General features: G+C 38.3%; 1 protein-coding gene across 1 annotated transcript in view; it reads left to right on the top strand.

The window, feature by feature from the left end:
- LOC128640316 (alpha-2-macroglobulin-like protein 1) overlaps positions 1–20,973 on the top strand; it is a gene marked incomplete in the record, with an annotated part of 543,542 nt that overhangs the window by 335,918 nt on the left and 186,651 nt on the right. Inside the window, 1 exon segment of the mRNA XM_053692806.1 lies at positions 13,489–13,714. Coding sequence (XP_053548781.1) covers positions 13,489–13,714 — 226 coding nt within the window.

Genomic DNA, 20,973 nt, shown 5'->3' with positions numbered 1-20,973 from the left:
CACAATTGATTGCAATCAATCATAGCATAAGGAAGTGTAAAGATGTGTAAATATTCTAAGTGCAACATATCCAGTGTATTATATAGTTATAAACTAGACACCTACAATATAATGTTGCAAGTGGACCGATTGGAGATATCAGGTTTGTATCTAAATATATACGTCTTACTGACAACAAATAACAATATCACCAAATTCTGGCCAAAAGGCAATACTTCTAAACATGTATCCAATAAATTACAAAACTGTTTTTAAATTCTAACAGTACACAAAGAGGTACATCTAGCTATAATGTTAACATTCAAGAATGAAAGATGTTTTTAAACGCGCTGCATATTTTTTAAAAAGATGGAACATAATCCATAAAAACAGAAATATTTAGTTAGAACCATTTAGAGGAATGAATCATGGTCTCTCGTCAAGAGGATTGGAGACTCTCATAACGGACCCCTTATAGAAAGGGTCTTCATAAAAAACAGTGCCAGTCAAGATGAACATTTAATCCTTGTGGTGCCATGGTACCCAGTTCATATGTCCATCTCGTCTCTCGCTGCAATAGCATCTTGGCATGATCACCTCCCCTCGGTGGTGGTATGTGGTCGATGATTATATACTTCAGGTCAGCGACCCTATGCTTTGCTTGAGCAAAATGCCTGGCCACAGGCTGATCCGAAGTCCCCTTTTCCAGGGCTATTCTAATTGCGGACCTGTGGGTTCTCCATCCTTGCCGCAAATCGTCCACAGTTTTCCAAACTTAGAATAACCCACATACACAATGTAGAAGGTAAACTATGTATTGGGTGGTGCATGTCACTCTGTATTTGATGTTGAACTTTGTTCGAATAGGGGTGTCTAAAGGTATCCCCTGTTGAAAGGCCTCCACAGGTTGTGCAGCTTAAGCAACAATAGCATCCCGGTTTGGCTCTGAGCCATGCATCTTTGATATAACACTTTCTAGGATCCATCTGTATTAATTTATTTCTAAGGGACCTGGCCCTGTGATACCCAATTCTTGGGGAGAGGATCCATATAAGGGAAGGTCTTTATCAGTACTTATTAACGACCAGTTATGTCTCAAACTGTGAACGACATTGTGTTTGTCAATGTCGTAGGTAGTGGTGAATGTCAATCTATTATCTTGTCCATCAAGGTTTTTTGATCATAGTAAACTCTGTTGGTCAGATTTAACTACCTCCTGTTTAATATCTTTCAGATGCCTGTAGTTATATCCTCTATCCATCTCGTCAATTTGTTGTTTCATACGACCTTGATCTGAGTTGTTTCTGATGGTGCGCTTAAACTGTGAGATTGGTAGAGCTTTTTTTAGTGCAGGATTGATGACAGCTTTGTGCGTGGAGAAGAGAATTTTTGTCTGTTTCCTTTGAATATAAGGTAGTCTGCAGGTGTCCATTCATTTTGAAGTTCCTCAAATAGAGGAAATCGACTGTATTCCTGCTAGATGTCATTTAAAATTTTAATGAGGGGTGTGCCTTGTTGAAATTCTCAAACCAATGCTTTAGATCCTCCTCGGTTCCCTGCCAGAGCAGGAACAGGTCGTCTATATACCTCTTGAATATTATTCTTCTGTCCGCAAATAAAGGAGTGCCCACCGTCTCAAATTCAGCCATGAATAAGTTGGCATAGGTGGGCACCATATTTGAGCCCATGGCCGTACCTGCTATTTGCAAAAAGAAATCTCTTTCAAATCAAAAGTAGTTCATTTCAAGACAAACCATGAGTAGTTCCCTGATACCATCCACTGGTGGACCAATGTATGGATATCGTGCAGGTTGTCTAGTGACAGCCTCTGCCCCTTCAGTATGGGGTATAACGGTGTACAGGCTGGTCACATCCAGTGTGAGTAGCACTGTATCATCTTGGATTCCCGATATCTGATTTAAGATGTTAATCATGGATCCTGAATCCAACAGGAATGTATCCAAGTTCTCCACCGATGGCTGGAGTAGGTCGGTCCAGGAAAGTAGCGATAGGCTGGAGAATAGAACCTAGTATAAGATTATACGATTATAAGAGCAGGAGTGAATACAGGTGGCAGCTGAGTCCCACTGAAAGAATTCAATATCATAACAGACCGTGGAAACAACGTTATAATAGGTGTAGACCTATGGGGGCAGTGAACAGTTCAGGGAACAGTTCTGACTCTGAGGCACCCAGTATGTCTACTTCCTCATATCAAATGGAGAGCATGAGAGGAATGATGACCAGGTCAAAAAACGGGGACGAAAGAGGAACCATATTAGGAGGGGGGCTCAAACAGACCCCTCAGACCCCCAAGGAGGGGACGCATGGGGAAAATCTAGTGGTAAATTTAAGTCAACATGTGCTGTCAAAGGATAAAATCAGTGTTCTTAATAAAGGACTTTCTTTTATACCAACTAATAAATGTAATGAATTTGATCTTTTCATCGATGTCCAGAGACTTACCAGGACTTTAAGATTAAAGGAATATTTTCAGAACTGTGGTGAAAAGCCGAACAGACACTAAAGAAAAAAAGTCCACCCCAGGCAGGAACATACCTATATGTATGTCAGAGTGCTGTACCACCACTGACCTTATATATATATATATATATATATATATATATATATATATATATATATATATATATATAAAATTACATTCCAGTTTACTGCCCCTTTATGCAATGACTTTCCAGATACCAGGAGGCATTTTATCTAAGATTTTTAAATCTGCATAAAATGTTATACTCTTGGGCTAAGATTGCTCAGTGTTTGAAATGAGACAGGTTAACTTAACACTGTTCAGTTTACATTACAGCTGACTTCATTTTGAAATACAAACAAACAAACCTAAATCCTGCATTTAACCAGATTTAATGGTATGAGTACCACAGCTTATGGTTCCACCAAGACCATATAGAGTACAGCATTTTCAAAATCCATAAGTACAGCTGACAGATGGGTACATTTGTACACCAGATTTGAAGTGGTGTTCTTGGTTGAGGAAAATGGGGGGGGCAAACATATGTCAACCTTTCAAAAGTACTTTTCTTCATCTACCCATTCTGACAGATCAATAATGTACAATTTTGAATTCACAGAAGTATTTTTGTTTGCACAGTTACAAATATGGTTCTTTAAAAAGTGATCTCTTAATTTCTGCTATTTTTTTCATGTATGTCACACACTGTTGATTTAGGGGATGGCAATGTGCAGAAATGTTACCTCCTGTGAGTGTTTATGTGGGTGTCTGTGTTTATATATTTGTGCTTTTGTTGGTGTCTATATGAGTGTGTATGTATTTTTTTTCCTGTGGATCTCTGAGGGTTTGTGTGTCTGTCTTTGTACATTTTCTGTGGATGTCTCTGTGAGGGTGTGTGTGTGTGTAAGTATGTCTTTGTGTGTTTTCTGTGGGTGTCTGTGGGTGTGTGTATGTCTTTGTGCATTTCCTAAGGCTGTCTCTGTGGGTGTTTCCTTGGGTTTATGTGCAAGTTTGTGTTTGAGTTTGTGTGTGTGTGTCCATTGTCTGTTCCTTTTTAGGACATTTTCACCTTACTACTGATTATTCACATCTTTCTACAGACTTTGAGACTAATGAGACCTTTCTGGAAGTCACCAATCCACCACTTAACCTTTAAATTAATGTTTAGACAGTTCAGGGCCCTTCTTTTCAACCACTGAATGCTGTTGTCAATATATAGTTGGCATCTCCTTGACAAAAAGATAATCAGAATTCCATATTTTGTCTTGTAAATCTCCTTTTTTGAAAAAACTGTAGTCTACCTCATTACTTGTCAGGTTAATGTAAACAAGTGCTGAGTGTCTGTTTGGGAGTCTGTGTTTGAGATTGTTTGTGTGTTCCCTTGCATGTCTGCTAGAGTGTCTATATGTGAATCCTTATGTGTGAGTGTGTGTTTCAGTGTTTGAGTGTATCTGTGTGTTTCTGTGTTTGTGTGATACTACCTTTACACCATTTCCAAGTTTGACTACACTTAAGAATAAAGTGAATATACGTTTTAGTCACTTGGTCAAAAATCGCACATGTCAAAAGGGGAGGGGCCTGATCAATGGTTAAGAAAGGGGCCCTGAAATTTCTAGTGGTGGCCCTTCCTGGTTACAAGTTTGTTTCCTGCTTTGTGCAAATCCGACAGTGCGGATCAGGTCCTCAAGACCTCGCTGAATGCGGAGAGCAATACGCTCTCTGTATTCAGCATTGCACCAGCAGCTCACAAGAGCTGCTGGTACAACACCGCCCCCTGCAGATTCACGGCCAATGGGCTGCCAGCAGGGGGTGACAATCAACCCGATTGTACTCGATCGGGTTGAATTGTGGCGATTCCTGTCCGCCTCATCAGAGCAGGCAGACAGGGTTATGGAGCAGCAGTCTTTAGACCGCTGCTTCATAACTGCTGTTTCTGGCGAGTCTGAAGACTCACCAGAAACACGGCCCACAAGCTCCATACGGAGCTTGATAAATGGGCCTTTTTACCTTTAAACCTTCTACCTGATTACAAGTTTGTTTCCTGCCTTGTGCAAATCCTGCTTTTCAGTTATTACCACGACAAAGACTTTACCTTTAAACCTGCTACCTGTTTACAAGTTTGTTTCCTGCTTTGTGCAATTCCTGCACTTCAGTTATTACCACGACAAAGACTTTACCTTTAAATCTGCTACCTGTTTACAAGTTTGTTTCCTGCCTTGTGCAATTCCTGCACTTCAGTTATTAGCAGGAGAAAGATTTTTCTTTTGAATCTGAATCTCTGCTTACTTGTTTGTTCCTTTCCACTCCTGGCCTATGTGGACATAACATACCTGAATAGTATATATTTAAAATACCCTGCAAGTATTTGCTCAAAGTATTTTGTTATTTAAATAAATCTGTTATCTTTTCAATCTATATGGCTTCTACTAATCTTCATTTAAAGCAATAGCCTACAAAAGGCCCTTTAAGGGCTATTGGTAGTTTATTGTAGGCTAGGGGGTGTTTTTATTTTGTGGGGGCTTTTTTATTTCTTTCCTAAGATATGGTGAGTCTATGGCTTCATCAATTACTGTTGGGAATATAACTCCTGGCCAGCAGGAGGGGACAAAGAGCACCACAGCAAAGCTGTTAAGTATCACTTCCCTTCCCACATCCCCCAGTCATTCTCTTTGCCTCTGTTCATGGAGGAGGTGAAGTTTTTGGTGTCTGAAGATTCTTCACTACAAGCAAGATTTCTCTTGTTAAGTGTATCCAGTCCACGGATCATCCATTACTTATGGAATATATTCTCCTTCCCAACAGGAAGCTGCAAGAGTCCACCCACAGCAAAGCTGCTATATAGCTCCTCCCCTAACTGCCATATTCAGTCATTCTCTTGCAAGCCTCAACATAGATAGGAGGTTGTGAGAGTCTGTGGTGCTTTCTACTTAGTTTATTCTTCAATCAAAAGTTTGTTATTTTTAAATGGCACCGGAGTGTGCTGTTTATCTCAGGCAGTATTTGGAAGAAGAATCTGCCTGCGTTTTTCTATGATCTTAGCAGACGTAACTAAGATCCATTTGCTGTTCTCACACATTCTGAGGAGTGAGGTACTTCAGAGGGGGAATGGCGTGCAGGTTTTCCTGCAGATAAGGTATGTGCAGTAAAATATTTTTCTAGGAATGGAATTGACTAAGAAAATACTGCTGATACCGAAGTAATGTAAGTAAAGCCTTAAATGCAGCGATAGCGACTGGTATCAGGCTTATTAATAGAGATACATACTCTTGTAAAAATGTGTTTTAAAACGTTTGCTGGCATGTTTAATCGTTTTTTAACATATGTTTGGTGATAAAACTTATTGGGGCCTAAGTTTTTTCCACATGGCTGGCTTAAATTTTGCATAGAAACAGTTTCCTGAGGCTTTCCACTGTTATAGTATAAAAGTTACAGTTGGTGCAGTTAAAATTACAAACAGTGACATTCAGCTTCCCTCAGCAGTCCCCTGCATGCTATAGGACATCTCTGAAGGGCTCAAAAGGGCTTCAAAAGTAGGAGCTGTTATGACTGTTTAAAACATATTTTTCGTTTTGTTAATCTGTTTTTTGTATTAAGGGGTTAATCATCCATTTGCAAGTGGGTGCAATGCTCTGCTAACTTGTTACATACACTGTAAAAATTTTGTTAGTTTAACTGCCTTTTTTCACTGTTATTTCAAATTTTGGCAAAATGTGTTTCTCTTAAAGGCACAGTAACGTTTTATATATTTGCTTGTTAACTTGATTTAAAGTGTTTTCCAAGCTTACTAGTCTCATTATTAGTCTGTTCTAACATGTCTGACATAGAGGAAGCTCTGTGTTCATTATGTTTTAAAGCCATGTTGGAACCCCATCTTAGAATGTGTACCAGATGTACTGATTTCATGTTAAACAATAAAGATCATTTTTTGTCTTTAAAAACATTATCACCAGAGGATTCTGTCGTGGGGGTAGTTATGCCGACTAACTCTCCCCACGTGTCAGGCCTTTTGACTCCCGCTTTAGGGACTCACGCTCAAATGGCGCCAAGTACATCAAGGGCACCCATAGCGTTTCTTTACCAGGGGATTCTGTCGAGGGGAAAGTTATGCCGACTAACTCTCCCCACGTGTCAGACCCTTCGACTCCCGCTTCAGGGACTCACGCTCAAATGGCGCCAAGTACATCAAGGGCGCCCATAGCGTTTATTTTACAAGACATGGCAAAGGTGGTGAATAATATTCTGGCAGCAGTATTAGTCAGACTACCTGAAATTAAAGGAAAGCAGTTAGCTCTGGGGGTAGATACAGAGCATACAGACGCTTTAAGAACCATGTATGATACTAACTCACAATATGCTTAGTCTGTGGGTGATTTTTTTTTTTTTTTGACTCAGGGAAGATGATTTAACCTGATTCTGATATTTCTACATTTAAAATTTATGCTTGAGAACCTCCACTTGTTGCTCAGGGAGGCTTTGGCTGCTCTGAATGAATGTGTACAATCGCAGGGCCAGAGAAATTGTGTAGACTGGATAAATAATATGCAGTGCCGGTGTGTACTGATGTTTTTCCAATACCTAAAGAGGTTTACTAAAAAAATTTTTTAATAAGGAATGGGATAGACCAGGTGTGCCGTTCTCTTCCCCTCCTATTTTTTAGAAGAATGTTTTCTAATAGTTACCACCACACGGGACTTCTGGCAGACAGTTCCTAAGGTGGAGAGAAGAGTTTCTACTCTAGCTAAGCGTACCACTACCTCTGACGAGGACAGTTGTGCTTTTTAGATCCAATGGATAAAAAATGTTTATTCAACAGGGTTTTATCCTGCAGCCCCTTGCATACATTGCTTCTGTCACTGCTGCTGCAGCGTTCTGGGTTGAGTCTCTTGATGAGGCTTTACAGTTAAGCGAATCCATTGGATGAATATATTTGACAAGCTTATGCTAGCCAATTCCTTTGTTTTCTGATGCCTTGTTAATTTGACTAGACTAACGGCTAAGAATTCTGTTTTTTACTATACTGGCGCACAGAGCACTATGGCTTATATCATGGTCAGCTGTCGTGACTTTAATAAATAAGCTACTTAACTTCCCTTCAAGGGGCAGACCCTATTCGGGCCTGGTTTGAAGGAGATTATTGCTTATATCACTGGAGGAAAAGGTCATGCCCTTCCTCAGGATAGGTCTAAATCAAGGGCAAAAAAAAAAAAAAGCCATAGTAGGTTTACTTTGATCTTTCCTTTGTTTCAAAGATTGGGTCTAACAGTAGTCCACATTTTTTTTGTTTTTGTTTTTCAATGTCATTCAACTTTATTAACACACAATTTACAAATGCTTATGTGCAATGTTATAGTTATTAATAGGGACTTTAGGGGAACTGTTTGACTATATATACATTAATCCTAAAGTTCTCAATATAGTTTGTACAGTTAATTGTAGCAAATCACTTGTTAAAGGCCACAGACATTGCATACGTACCACCCATTTTAATAAACCTTTAAATGCATGTTTATGTTTTAAGAGTTATGCAATAAAAACAAGATCTTATATTACAACTAAGTGGTGTGTGTGTAGGAAGAGTCCACCCCTGCCATGCACAGCCTCACAATTATGCAAGACAGTTTTGTTCACTGCCGAATGCAGAGCCAAATATAATCCCGTGCAAGTCAAACATGCCAAGATCTGGTCACAGATCTTCACGTGTTTCACCCGCACAAGAGGATATTCATCTCAGAAAAGAAACAAATACCGATTTTATATATATATATATATATATATATATATATATATATATATACACAACATGATCTATGTATCATTGACGTTGCACGCAGCAGGGGTGAAGCCAACACCACCTCTTGCTTTTCATAGTATTACATTTTTATTGCACAGTTCTAAAACCCTAAAATGAGACTCTTAGTTGTATGCCCATTGCCCTTTAACATATTCATAGGGTCCTCTACAATATATACATTTGCGCCAGTCCAATTTCAAATTCTAGAGGAAGATGGCACTCATATTTGCACGTTCAGGCAGCTGATCTTACAAGACACTTATCCGGTCACTTTGCTCCTACAATAACAATTGACTCTAACCTAAATATGGGTCACAGTCAGTTTCAGCAGAACCGTAGTAACTTCAGTAGAGTAGTGGTGGTTTTAAAGCAGTTTGGAACTTGTAAGGTGGGCCTTGCTGCTCCTAACATATTTGCTACCCTAGTATAGAAAGCCAGAGTAGGTTTGCTCTGAACTTTCTTTTTTCTACAGGTCTCTGTGAGGAGTGGCATCCTTGCACACTATGTTGGCTGTCCTCCTGTAGACGGCTAGATGCACGTAAGTGCCTTTCGTCTTCTATGTATGGGAGATTGTGCACTTTAAACTGCAGGGATTTATTGGGACATTATATATCCTAGTTAGGATATTTCTTAGGCAGTGTGTAGGCACTTGATGTGACATGGTTATGTGAAAGTGACTATTTACTCTGTATTGGTAATGAAGGGGTTAAACAGTTATATTGGGGGCTCATTTTATTTGTAAATGGCCATAGACTGATGTGTTGTTTTTTTGTTTTTTTTCTGCATGTAAATTGGTTCTAAAGACAGACTCTTTACTTTTCTTTTCAGTTCTACAGTGGTTTCAGAAGCCTTTTTAAACATGCCTTGTGCATTGTATTTGTTTTATGGCCCCTGCAATGGGCGATTTTGTGGCGCAACTGTAGACAGAAAGTATCTCACACAGAGGAGTGAATCTGTCGACTCTGGAAGCGCATGTTTTGTTAAAGCGCAACTCTCTTTACAGACTTTTTTTTATGCTTTCCGCTGTTGGAGCGGTGTTGTCTGTGTTTTATTCTGAAGGTTTTTATTTGAGCGCACTGTTAAATGTGCGCCTTTTGAATGACTCCACCTTCTTCTTCTCTTAGCTGAATAACAGAGTGGCGCCATTGTCAGCATGTTGCTGCAACCTGGTCATGTGACTCTGCCTTAGCCGTCGGAGAACGGAGCGGGGAGTTTGGCTTCTGTCCCCGATTGTCAGATCGAGTGCACTGAGGGGCTGTGATACTAAGGTACTGTTAATTAAACCGTTTGGGACATAAAGTGCTTCAACGGTTATATAGAACTGTTTAAAGTTTTCACAGGACTCCTTAAAGTGTCAGTATATGTAATATTAAAGAGTTTATAATATATTTTTATTTTATCTTAGAATAGGGGTCTGTGCTTGTGATTAAGCAATTTTATTTCATTTAAAGTGACAGCACAACTTTTCAAATTTTTTATTTGTTGTGTTTGTGATTTTTGTCCACGAAGTGAGAGCTTCTTCTCCTACGGACATACGTCTGCTCGGCCTTAAATTCTAAACTTTTGTTGCTCCTAATTTTATGAGAACTGTTTAAATGAAATGAATATTCCTTTTTATTTCCTGAGCCCCATGTCTCCCAGGATGATGCTGTTTACGCAATGCTACAGCTTCCTCCTTAAGTGTCCCAAGCCCTTATGGTGTCACGTGCAATGCCCTGCGGTTCCTCTCAATCTCCTAGAGGAGGTTTTTTTGCCGCAGAAATTACTGCCCAGGTATCTTCAGCAATATCTGTGGCATGATCTGCTTTTCCTATACTAAAGGGAAATCGCAAGAGGAAAAGTAGAGATTCAGATAGTAAGGTTCCTGTTCCGCATGCTGCTACTCTGGGGGTGATATCTCAGATTCGGACAATATAATTCCTTCATCTGATGCTTAAGTGGTCTCCTTCGGATGTATGCTTGCACATCTCGTGAACTATTTAAGGAGGTGGCTACTTGAACAACATTGATACCCCTGTCTTTGTCAACCTTTGAAAGTTTTGTGAACTTTATCATTTCTAGGTTGTTCCTTCCTATGAGGAAGTGTTTCTATGCCTTGGATATTTTCACAGATATAGGAGAAGCTAGGGATACCTGTCTCCCATCCTTTAGAGGATTTTCATGTCGCTGACTTCATTAAAATGCACGGTGCCATAAGTAGAAGGGAGCTTTTCCACTATGAGGCCTATTTATCATAGGTCTTGCGGACCAACAGTGCGGATCAGGTCCGCAAGACCTCGCTGAATGCGGAGAGCAATACTTAACGGAAATACTTAATGTGGGAAGGGAAGTGATACTTAACGGCTTTGCTGTGGTGCTCTTTGCCTCCTCCTGCTGGCCAGGAGTGATATTCACAACAATAATTGATGAAGTCGTGGACTCACCATATCCGGAAATAAATAAATTTATCAGGTAAACATAAATTTTGTTTTTTATAGGGCTATTAGATTAGGTGTAATTGTTTTTATTTTTGATAATTTTGTTTATTTTTTGTAAGCTTACTGTTTTTTATTTTATTTTTAATTTTACATTTTTTTAATTTTGTTTTTTAAATTTGTAATTTAGGTTTTTAATTGGTAGTATTTTTTTATTTATTAGAATAGTTATGTTAAGTTAAAGTGAAAGTAAATTTGGTACCGTTTGAACCTACTACATTATTCTCTCCACTACTGATTTCTGCCTTTCTTTAATTACATTATAATAGTACCGTTTTCCTGTGGACTCCTCCCATCTTCAACTTCTTTTATTTTTTAGTGTTTACGTATAGAGCGGTCCCACCCACTCTATACGTATCAGAGATGCGCGTTCACAAGGAGCCTTACCATTACGCAATTCAACGATTGGAACCACAATGCGCATGCGATTCTCACTCCAGGCGTCTATCTGTGTTCGCAACATAGTAATGAATGAGTCACATTATTGTTTTCATTCATTACTATTCGATTTGACAAAGAAATAAGCAGCAGCTTCTCAATTAGTGACTGAAATCCGATGACGTTTATGCCCATTCAGTCCAAAATGATGTGCGCATGTGCGAATCGGCCACGAGTATTGTAATAGAAAGTCAACAGAGTAGATGTAACGCATGCACAGATCCGACAATAGGGCGATGACATAGTTTCATGGCCGTCTAACGGCAGAATTTCAATTGGCAAACACAAAAATGTGATCAGGAAGTAGGAAACAGAGCCAAAAATGTGTTGTTATTAACGAAGCCAATATTAGTATTTTATATCAGGTAAAACTTAGTTTGCACAAAATTAAGAAAAAATTGATGAATGAAAGTCATATTGATTTTTAAGCTTACATGTAATTATTTTCACTTTAATTTATAGTTTAATGTTAGGTTTATTTTTTTTTCACAGGTAAGTTTTTATTTATTTTAAGATGGTTATATTGTAATTTTAATTTAAAGTTAGGGGGTGTTAGGTTTAAGGGTTAATAGTTTAATTTAATGTTTTGAGATGTGGGCAGCAGATTAGTTAATAGGTTTATTTAATAGTCTCAATGTGGGTGGGCAGCAGATTAGGGGTTAATAGGTTTGAATAGTGTTTGCGATGCAGGAGGGCGGTGGTTTAGGCGTTAATAGGTAGTTTATAAATGTTAGTGTACTTTATAACATTTTAGTTTTGTGAAACATTTTTGTTTCGCAAAATCCATAACTACTGCTCTCAGATGGCAGTATGGATCGTGTCGGTATAGGCTGTAATGCAAGCATTTTAGCCGGACCGCACAACCTGTAATACCGACGCTATGACAATCCCACACAAAAACGTTATTTTTTGGAGTGAGGAATGAATGTTGCGTTACAGGCTAATACTTGCGGTATAGCTATACTGACATGACTAATATGCGTTTCTGGCCATTACGCTGGAATGGCCATTTTTTCCAGCGTTAAAAGCCATACCACAACACTTGTAATCTAGCCATATGTTTCTTAAAGTTGCATGCTCTATCTGAATCATGAAAAAAAATTGTTTTAGTATACCTTAAAGGTAAATCTAGGGCTATGATTACTGTTTGGGCCATGAACTACTGTAAAGATAAAGCTAGGACTAACATTAGTCTTGGGTCAAGGCTAGGGCAAGACTAGAGTTTGGTTATGGTTGGGCGGATACGTCTAGCGTAGGTCAAGACTAAGGTTAGGCAAGTCTTCAGCTAGGGTTTTGTCTAGGATTAGGGGTTATGTCAAGGGCTAAGATTAAGGCAAGGGTTTGGCTATGGTTTGGTTATGACTAGGTTGTAGGCAAGGGTGAGGGTATGGCTAGGTCTAGGGTTAGTATAAGGCTAGGGATAGGGCAAGACTAACATTAGGGATAGAGGTTGTGACAAGGGCTAGGGTTAAGGCAAGGGTTTGGCTATGGTTATGTTGTGGGCTAGGGGACTGAGGTTAGGGTTAGGGCACAGATAGGTCTAGGGTTAGGACAAGACTAAGGTTAGGATTAGGTTATGGGTAGGAGTTGTAATAAGGGCAATGGTTTGGCTATGGTTAGGTTGTGGGCTAGGGTTAGAGGATGACTAGGTCTAGGGTTAGAGCAAGGCTAGGGATAGAGCAAGACTAAGGTTAGGGTTTGGTATTGTGACAAGGGCTATAATTAAGGCAAGGGTTTGGCTATGTTTTTGGTTATGGCTAGATTGCAGACCAGGTCTAGGGTTAGTGCAAGATTAAGGTTAGGGTTTGGGTTAGGGGTTTTCGACAAGGGCTAGGATTAAGGCAATGTTTTGGCTATGAATAGGGTTTGGGCCTAACACTATGATAAATACTGAGGTTAGGGCACAGCTAGGTCTAGGGTTAGTGCAAGGCTAGGGTATTCAAAGCTAGGGTATTTTCAAGCTTTAGGGCAATGCAAAGACCAGATTTTGAGCTATAGCTAAGATTAGTATAATATTTTAAATTGGGATAACACAATTTATCTTCTAATGGAAGTCATTGTTATAAACTAGAGGAAAATGAGAGGCTGCAGAGAAAGGACTCTGGTTTCTATTTTTGGGTCTAAGAAACATAATATTTTCTACAAAATTATGACTTTTTGGAAAACTGAGATTTTTTATTCATTTTGACAGCACATGTATAACATTAGGGTTTAGTGAGCGTGAAATGGATATGCGCCACTGTGTAATTATAGCCCATATATCTCCAGATGTTTCTGTAGATGCACTTGCATTATTTTCTGCTTCTGTCTTTCCTTACCAGGCACACTGGGAAGGCTACATTGTATTATGAGGTACCAGACAGCATAACAGACTGGAAAGCTACCATGCTCTGTATGGGGGAGGTTGGCATTGGCATTGCTCCTATATCCACCTTTCGAGTCTTCAAGTCTTTCTTTGCTGATATGACCCTCCCGTACTCAGTCATCAGAGGCGAGACATTTGCTCTTACTGCCTCTGTCTACAACTATCTGAACACAAGCTTGATGGTGAGATGTGCAAGAGTTTGTCCGTTTTGTCTGCCAAACTCCAATAAGAGTTTTAGTATGGTTAGAACTGGAATGAAACATCATGTTCTACATCCTCTCGGATACATCACTGTTATTATTGTGTATTATGCCTTTTTCATAGTTTTATTTCTGTGAGCAGCTTATGAAAAATACTGCCAGGGTAGATTTTGTTTCCTCTGAGTCTTAAATTTACTTCTCATGTGTAAAGGTAATTAATTCTCATTATGGTCATATGCACATCCCAGGCATATTTATTCACTTATTGTTATTGCAACCTTTATTAGAGTCTATACCTTAAAACAGTCAACCTTTATCAACAAATGCTCCCCAAATGACTGCTGAACCTCTTAAAACCCAACGTGAGCTCATAACCTCTGTGCTGTGATCAACCTCATCTTTATTATATCCCTTAATATACTTGAAGGTTGTTGAGGTATTGCTAAGTATGTATCACATAATTTAATAATTCAATTGAGCTAATCTACTTGATATGAATTGATTTGGCTATAGCCACATCAGAAATTGTAAATCAAACCTTTCAGTCTAGACCCCTCTCCCCACTCACTATGCAGATTATGCTTTGATGTATTTCTAAATAAATAACTCAATTAAAATAATTGCCCTGATACTTACTTAGTTCAGGATGCCCCCTGGGGTGACAGAGACACAATTCTGTACTGTTTCAGATAAGATAGCAGAATCCCAGATTATGGTAAATTAACAAATACATGTGATAATCAACATGATGATTCACTAGGTCTTCCTTTGAAGGTCCAATACACATTCTCATCTGGGAAATTTTCTAGCTCAGAGATCAACAAATGGAAGGCTGAGTCATATGAAATTAATTGTGTTTAAATTCATATAGTTATAAAACTCAGATTATATAAATAATGTATATGAATCTAGAAGATTGTCTTAGGCCCAATATACAATATTTGATGAATGTCCTATATCAAATGAACAGCTATATGGTGAATTTAAAATGCCTAATTTATTTAAAAATAAATAACATTCTTTTGTTTTTCAGACATCTGATATACAAATTAGGTTCCAGATATGACTAGTAGATACTGATATATGAATGCCTATATAATGTGTACCCTGAATCATATCAAATAGCTTATACAATAAATATTAAAATGATATTCAGATATGCAATATTTATAGTAAATGGAATAAGATCAGATACACAAATATATATATATCATTAATTACATCAGACTGCTACTCACAAGGTATGTATGTGATATAAGATAACTGAAAAAGGTGACAATATTATATCAGAAAATGGACTAAAAATATTAATTAAACTCACGCTGAAAGTATTAAAATACTTTTAAGTGCCATAATAGAAATATGACTTTGAAATACATCTCTTGAGACATTGTCGGTAGGAAATATGTATTATATAGATGTAATATTATGCAAAGGTCTATATCTAAATGTATAGGAAGTGTATATATATTTATATGTATATTATAAATGGAATATACTTGTGTTTGATATTGATACACACATGTTCAGTAGTATTAGTCCCATATATGTGGACCAGATGAATTCATTAATATCAGGAAATAATGAGTATATTAAATAAACATTTTAAAATATATAAGAATATTTTTGTAGTGGTGTTTCCAAACAAAGCTGCATTCCATTGTCTGTTGCCCTTCGGTGTTTGATGCAAGAATTGCAACCAAAAGGTATTTGGCTGCTCAGAGAGGCATTTCCCAAATAACCTATGAGAGACAAGCTTGGATTGAGGGCGTAACCAAATCTGTTTGCAATGATTAGAAAAGGAGTGGTTTATTCTTTGATAAAAGCCCACACTCACTAGACAAAGAAACAGACTCAAACGGACACTCTCACTTTGAGAGGGAAACACACAGATTTGTGCTAGTATCTTCTCTGAATTTTTGTTGGGACCCTTTCTTAGAATAAGAAAGAAAGTAATTGAGGCCGGTATCCTTGCAAAATAGTGGAATATTGCTTCACGTATGACCGACACAATATTGGCAAAAGCTGAACTCTCATGTTGGTTTATTCGGGTAGTGTATGGTGATATTTGTGATTTAATATTTTAAAGCAAAGGTATTCACTGTTGCTATAGTTTAATTGAAACTGGTGATTTAAAAGGGAATCTTGTACTTTAAATGTATGTCCCATAGTCCTGTGTAATGTAGAAATAATTATATTGGTGCTAAATAATTTTATTGCTAGGAAAAGGTTTTATATTTTAGGTTTTATATTTATAAGACAGTCTTATTTATTGTGAAATCTCTTAAGAACTGCACATAAATTGGCTATTGTGTTGATAATATACAAACTTCTCTAGTTGTTGTGGTTTAAGCATTGTAAGTTAGTGATCCATATTTTGGTGTTGGAGCAAGTGTTGCTGGATATTTGCAAATTGTCTTATAAGTTTAATGGTAATGTGTGTTATTAAATAAGCGATTCATTTTTAGAGACCTATTTTTATGGTCTGTTTTGTATAGAAAATTGTAACAGAATAAACATGTATAATTGATTCATAATCTAGTTTTTACATAAATATAATTCAATGTATCTATAAAGATAACTAATCAGAACAGAGGATTAAATATTACATTTTAATAATATTGTTGTCAAATTTATAGGTATCTCAATAGTGATATTGAGATTTAATATCTTACTGAAGTGTATTGACAACGTTCTGCTATATTAATTGTAGATATCACTGACAATAGTTTTATACTGCTATTAATTATTAATATTCATAATTACAATACGTAACAAGGTGTCTTCCATATCCTCTCCCTTTCTTCTCACCCCTATGCTATGCACATTAAGGTCATGATGTATTTTCTTGCAAGAACAACTTGTGGCCCTCTGCATTAGTTTGTGTGGTTCCAGGAAAGAGAAAAACTAAAAAAAACTAACGCCTAGATTTAGAGTTTTGTCAGTAAAAAGCTGCGTAGCTAACGCTGCTTTTTTTCCCAACGCACCCTTAAGACAACGCTGGTATTTATAGTTGTCTGAGGGGCTGCGTGAGGCTCAAAAGAGGCTGCGTTGAGCCTAACTTAGCTCCACCTCAACTCTGAATACCAGTGTTGCTTATGGTAGCGGTAAGCTGGGAAAACGTGCTCGTGCACGATATCCCCATAGGAAACAATGCAAAAAAGCAGCGTTCAGCTCCTAACGCAGCCCCATTGTTTCCTATGGGGAAACACTCTCTAAGTCTGCACCTAACACCCTAACATGTACCTCGAGTCTAAACACCCCTAACCTCCCTAACCTTACACTTATTAACCCCTAATCTGCCGCCCCCGCTATCGCTGACCCCTGCATATTATTATTAACCCCTAATCTTCCACTCCGGACACCGCCGCAACCTACATTATCCCTATGAACCCCTAATCTGCTGCCCCTAACACCGCTGACCCCTATATTATATTTATTAACCCCTAATCTGCCCCCCCAATGTCGCCGCTACCTTACCTACACTTATTAACCCCTAATATGCCGACCGGACCTCACCGCCACTATAATAAATGTATTAACCCCTAAACCGCCACACTCCCGCCTCACAAACACTATAATAAATTGTATTAACCCCTAATCTGCCCTCCCTAACATCGCCGCCACCTAAAGTTATTAACCCCTAAACCTAACTCTAACGCTAACCCTAACACCCCCTAACATAAATATAATTTATATTAAACTAAATAATATTCCTAAAATTAACTAAATTATTCCTATTTAAAACTAAATACGTACCTATCAAATAAACCCTAATATAGCTACAATATAATTAATAATTACATTGTAGCTATTTTAGGATTTATATTTATTTTACAGGCAACTTTGTATTTATTTTAACTAGGTACAATAGCTATTAAATAGTTATTAACTATTTAATAGCTACCTAGTTAAAATAATTGCAAAATGACCTGTAAAATAAATCCTAACCTAAGTTACAATTAAACCTAACACTACACTATCAATAAATTAATTAAATAAATTAACTACAATTACATGCAATTAAATAAACTAAACTAAATTACAAAAAAAAGAAAAAAAACACTAAATTACAAAAAATAAAAAAGATTACAAAGAATATTAGGCTAATTACACCTATTCTAAGCCCCCTAATAAAATAAAAAGCCCCCCAAAATAAAAAATGCCCTACCCTATTCTAAAATACAAAAGTAATCAGCTCTTTTACCAGCCCTTAAAAGGGCTTTTTGTGGGGCCTTGCCCCAAAGTAATCAGCGCTTTTGCATTAAAATAAAAATACAATACCCCTCCAACATTACAACCCACCACCCACATACCCCTACTCTAACCCATCCAAACCCCCCTTAAAAAAACCTATCGCTAACCCCCTGAAGATCATCCTACCTTGAGTCGTCTTCACTCAGCCGAGCTGAATTCTTCATCCAAGGTGCGCAGAGGAGGTCCATCATCCGATAGGAGTCTTCGTCCAAGCGGGGCAAGAAGAGGTCTTCCATCCGATTGAAGTCTTCATCCAGGCGGCGTCTTCAATCTTCATACATTCCGGAGCGGAGCGAAGCCATCTTCAAAGGAGCCGACGCAGACCCATGCTCTTCAACCGACGCCTACTCGCCGAATGAAGGTTCCTTTAAATGACGTCATCCAAGATGGCATCCCTCGAATTTTGATTGGCTGATAGGATTCTATCAGCCAATCGGAATTAAGGTAGAAAAAATCTGATTGGCTGATTATATCAGCCAATCAGATTCAAGTTCAATCCGATTGGCTGATCCAATCAGCCAATCAGATTGAGCTTGCATTCTATTGGCTATTCCGATCAGCCAATAGAATGCGAGCTCAATCTGATTGGCTGATTGGATCAGCCAATCGGATTGAACTTGAATCTGATTGGCTGATATAATCAGCCAATCAAATTTTTCCTACCTTAATTCCGATTGGCTGATAGAATCCTATCAGCCAATCGGAATTCGAGGGACGCCATCTTGGATGACGTCATTTAAAGGAACCTTCATTCGTCGGGAAGTCGTCGGTTGAAGAGGATGGCTCCGCGTCGGCTCCTTTAAAGGTGGCTCCGCTCCGGATGGATGAAGACTTCTACCGGATGAAGGACCTCCTCTGCGCACCTTGGATGAAGAATTCGGCTCGGCTGAGTGAAGACGACTCAAGGTAGGATGATCTTCAGGGGGTTAGCGATAGGTTTTTTTAAGGGGGGTTTGGGTGGGTTAGAGTAGGGGTATGTGGGTGGTGGGTTGTAATGTAGGGGGGTATTGTATTTTTATTTTCATGCAAAAGAGCTGATTACTTTGGGGCAAGGCCCCGCAAAAAGCCCTTTTAAGGGCTGGTAAAATAGTTGATTACTTTTGTATTTTAGAATAGGGTAGGGCATTTTTTATTTTGGGGGGCTGTTTTATTTTATTAGGGGGCTTAGAGTAGGTGTAATTAGCCTAATATTCTTGTAATATTTTTTATTTTTTGTAATTTAGTGTTTTTTTTGTAATTTAGTTTAGTTTATTTAATTGTATGTAATTGTAGGTAATTAACCTCTTAAGGACATGTGACAGAATTTTTTCGTCATGAAACAATTGAGCAAACTGAAAGCTGTGTCCTTAAAAATTAATTTATTGATAGTGTAGTGTTAGGTTTAATTGTAACTTAGGTTAGGATTTATTTTACAGGTAATTTTGTACTTATTTTAACTAGGTAGCTATTAAATAGTTATTAACTATTTAATAGCTATTGTACCTAGTTAAAATAAATACAAAGTTTCCTGTAAAATAAATATAAATCCTAAAATAGCTACAATGTAATTATTAATTATATTGTAGCTATATTAGGGTTTATTTGATAGGTAAGTATTTAGTTTTAAATAGGAATAATTTAGTTAATTTTAGGAATATTATTTTGTTTAATATAAATTATATTTATGTTAGGGGGTGTTAGGGTTAGTGTTAGGTTTAGGGGTTAATAACTTTATTATAGTAGCTGTGACGGTGCGAGCGGGAGATTAGGGGTTAATAATTGTAGGTAGGTGGCGGCATTGTTAGGGAGGGCAGATTAGGGGTTAATACAATTTATTATAGTGTTTGCGAGGCGGGAGTGCGGCGGTTTGGGGGTTAATACATTTATTATAGTGGTGGCGAGGTCCGGTCGGCAGATTAGGGGTTAATAAGTGTAGGTAAGGTAGCGGCGACGTTGGGGGGGCAGATTAGGGGTTAACAAATATTATGTAGGTGTCGGCGATGTTAGGGGCAGCAGATTAGGGGTTCATAGGGATAATGTAGGTGGCGGCGATGTGCGGTCGGCAGATTAGGGGTTAAAAAAGTTTATTATAGTGGCGGCGATGTGGGGGGGCCTCGGTTTAGGGGTACATAGGTAGTTTATGGGTGTTAGTGTACTTTAGAGCACTGTAGTTAAGAGCTTTATAAAGCTCTTAACTACAGCCTTTTCATAGGCGTTAGGAGTCTTGTCGGTAGAGGGTGTACCGCTCACTTCAGCCAAGACTCTAAATACCAGCGTTAGGCAGATCACATTAAAAAGATAGGATACGCAATTGACGTAAGGGGATCTGCGGTATGGAAAAGTTGCGGTTTGAAAGTGAGCGGTGCACCTTTACCTGGCCGACTCTAAATACCAGCGGGCGGCCAAAAACAGCGTTAGGAGCCCTTAACGCTGCTTTTGATGGCTAACGCAGAACTCTAAATCTAGGTGTATGTGTTTTTTTAGTGTATTGTTAAGAAATATATTATTTGTGTTTTTCATAGCCATAAATTAATATGCGACCCCTTTAGGCTTTTACAATATTGTCTATGACTGGTTTAGATCATGTACCAGTTTATTTTGTACAGTTTTAACTAACAAGACCGCAATTACAATAACAAGTATATTTTGTATTTATTTAATCCGTTTATATGATGATTTCTTCTCCCTATGAAGCCGGGAACATGCAGATTATGCCTAAGATGTTTTTTAACTAACAAACGCCTAGATTTAGAGTTCTGCGTTAACCGCCAAAAGCAGCGTTAAGGGGTCCTAACGCTGCTTTTGGCCGCCCGCTGGTATTTAGAGTCAGCCAGGAAAGGGTCTAACGCTCACTTTCAAGCTGCGACTTTTCCATACCGCAGATCCCCCTACGCCAATTGCGTATCCTATCTTTTCAATGGGATCTTCCTAACGCTGGTATTTAGAGTCTTGGCTGAAGTGAGCGGTAGACCCTCTACCGACAAGACTCCAGCCGCAGAAAAAAG

Source organism: Bombina bombina, chromosome 9 (genome assembly GCF_027579735.1).
Source record: "Bombina bombina isolate aBomBom1 chromosome 9, aBomBom1.pri, whole genome shotgun sequence".
Taxonomy (NCBI): Eukaryota; Metazoa; Chordata; class Amphibia; order Anura; family Bombinatoridae; genus Bombina; species Bombina bombina.
Note: the sequence above shows the minus strand (reverse complement) of the source record. Positions and strands in the feature narration are given on the sequence as shown.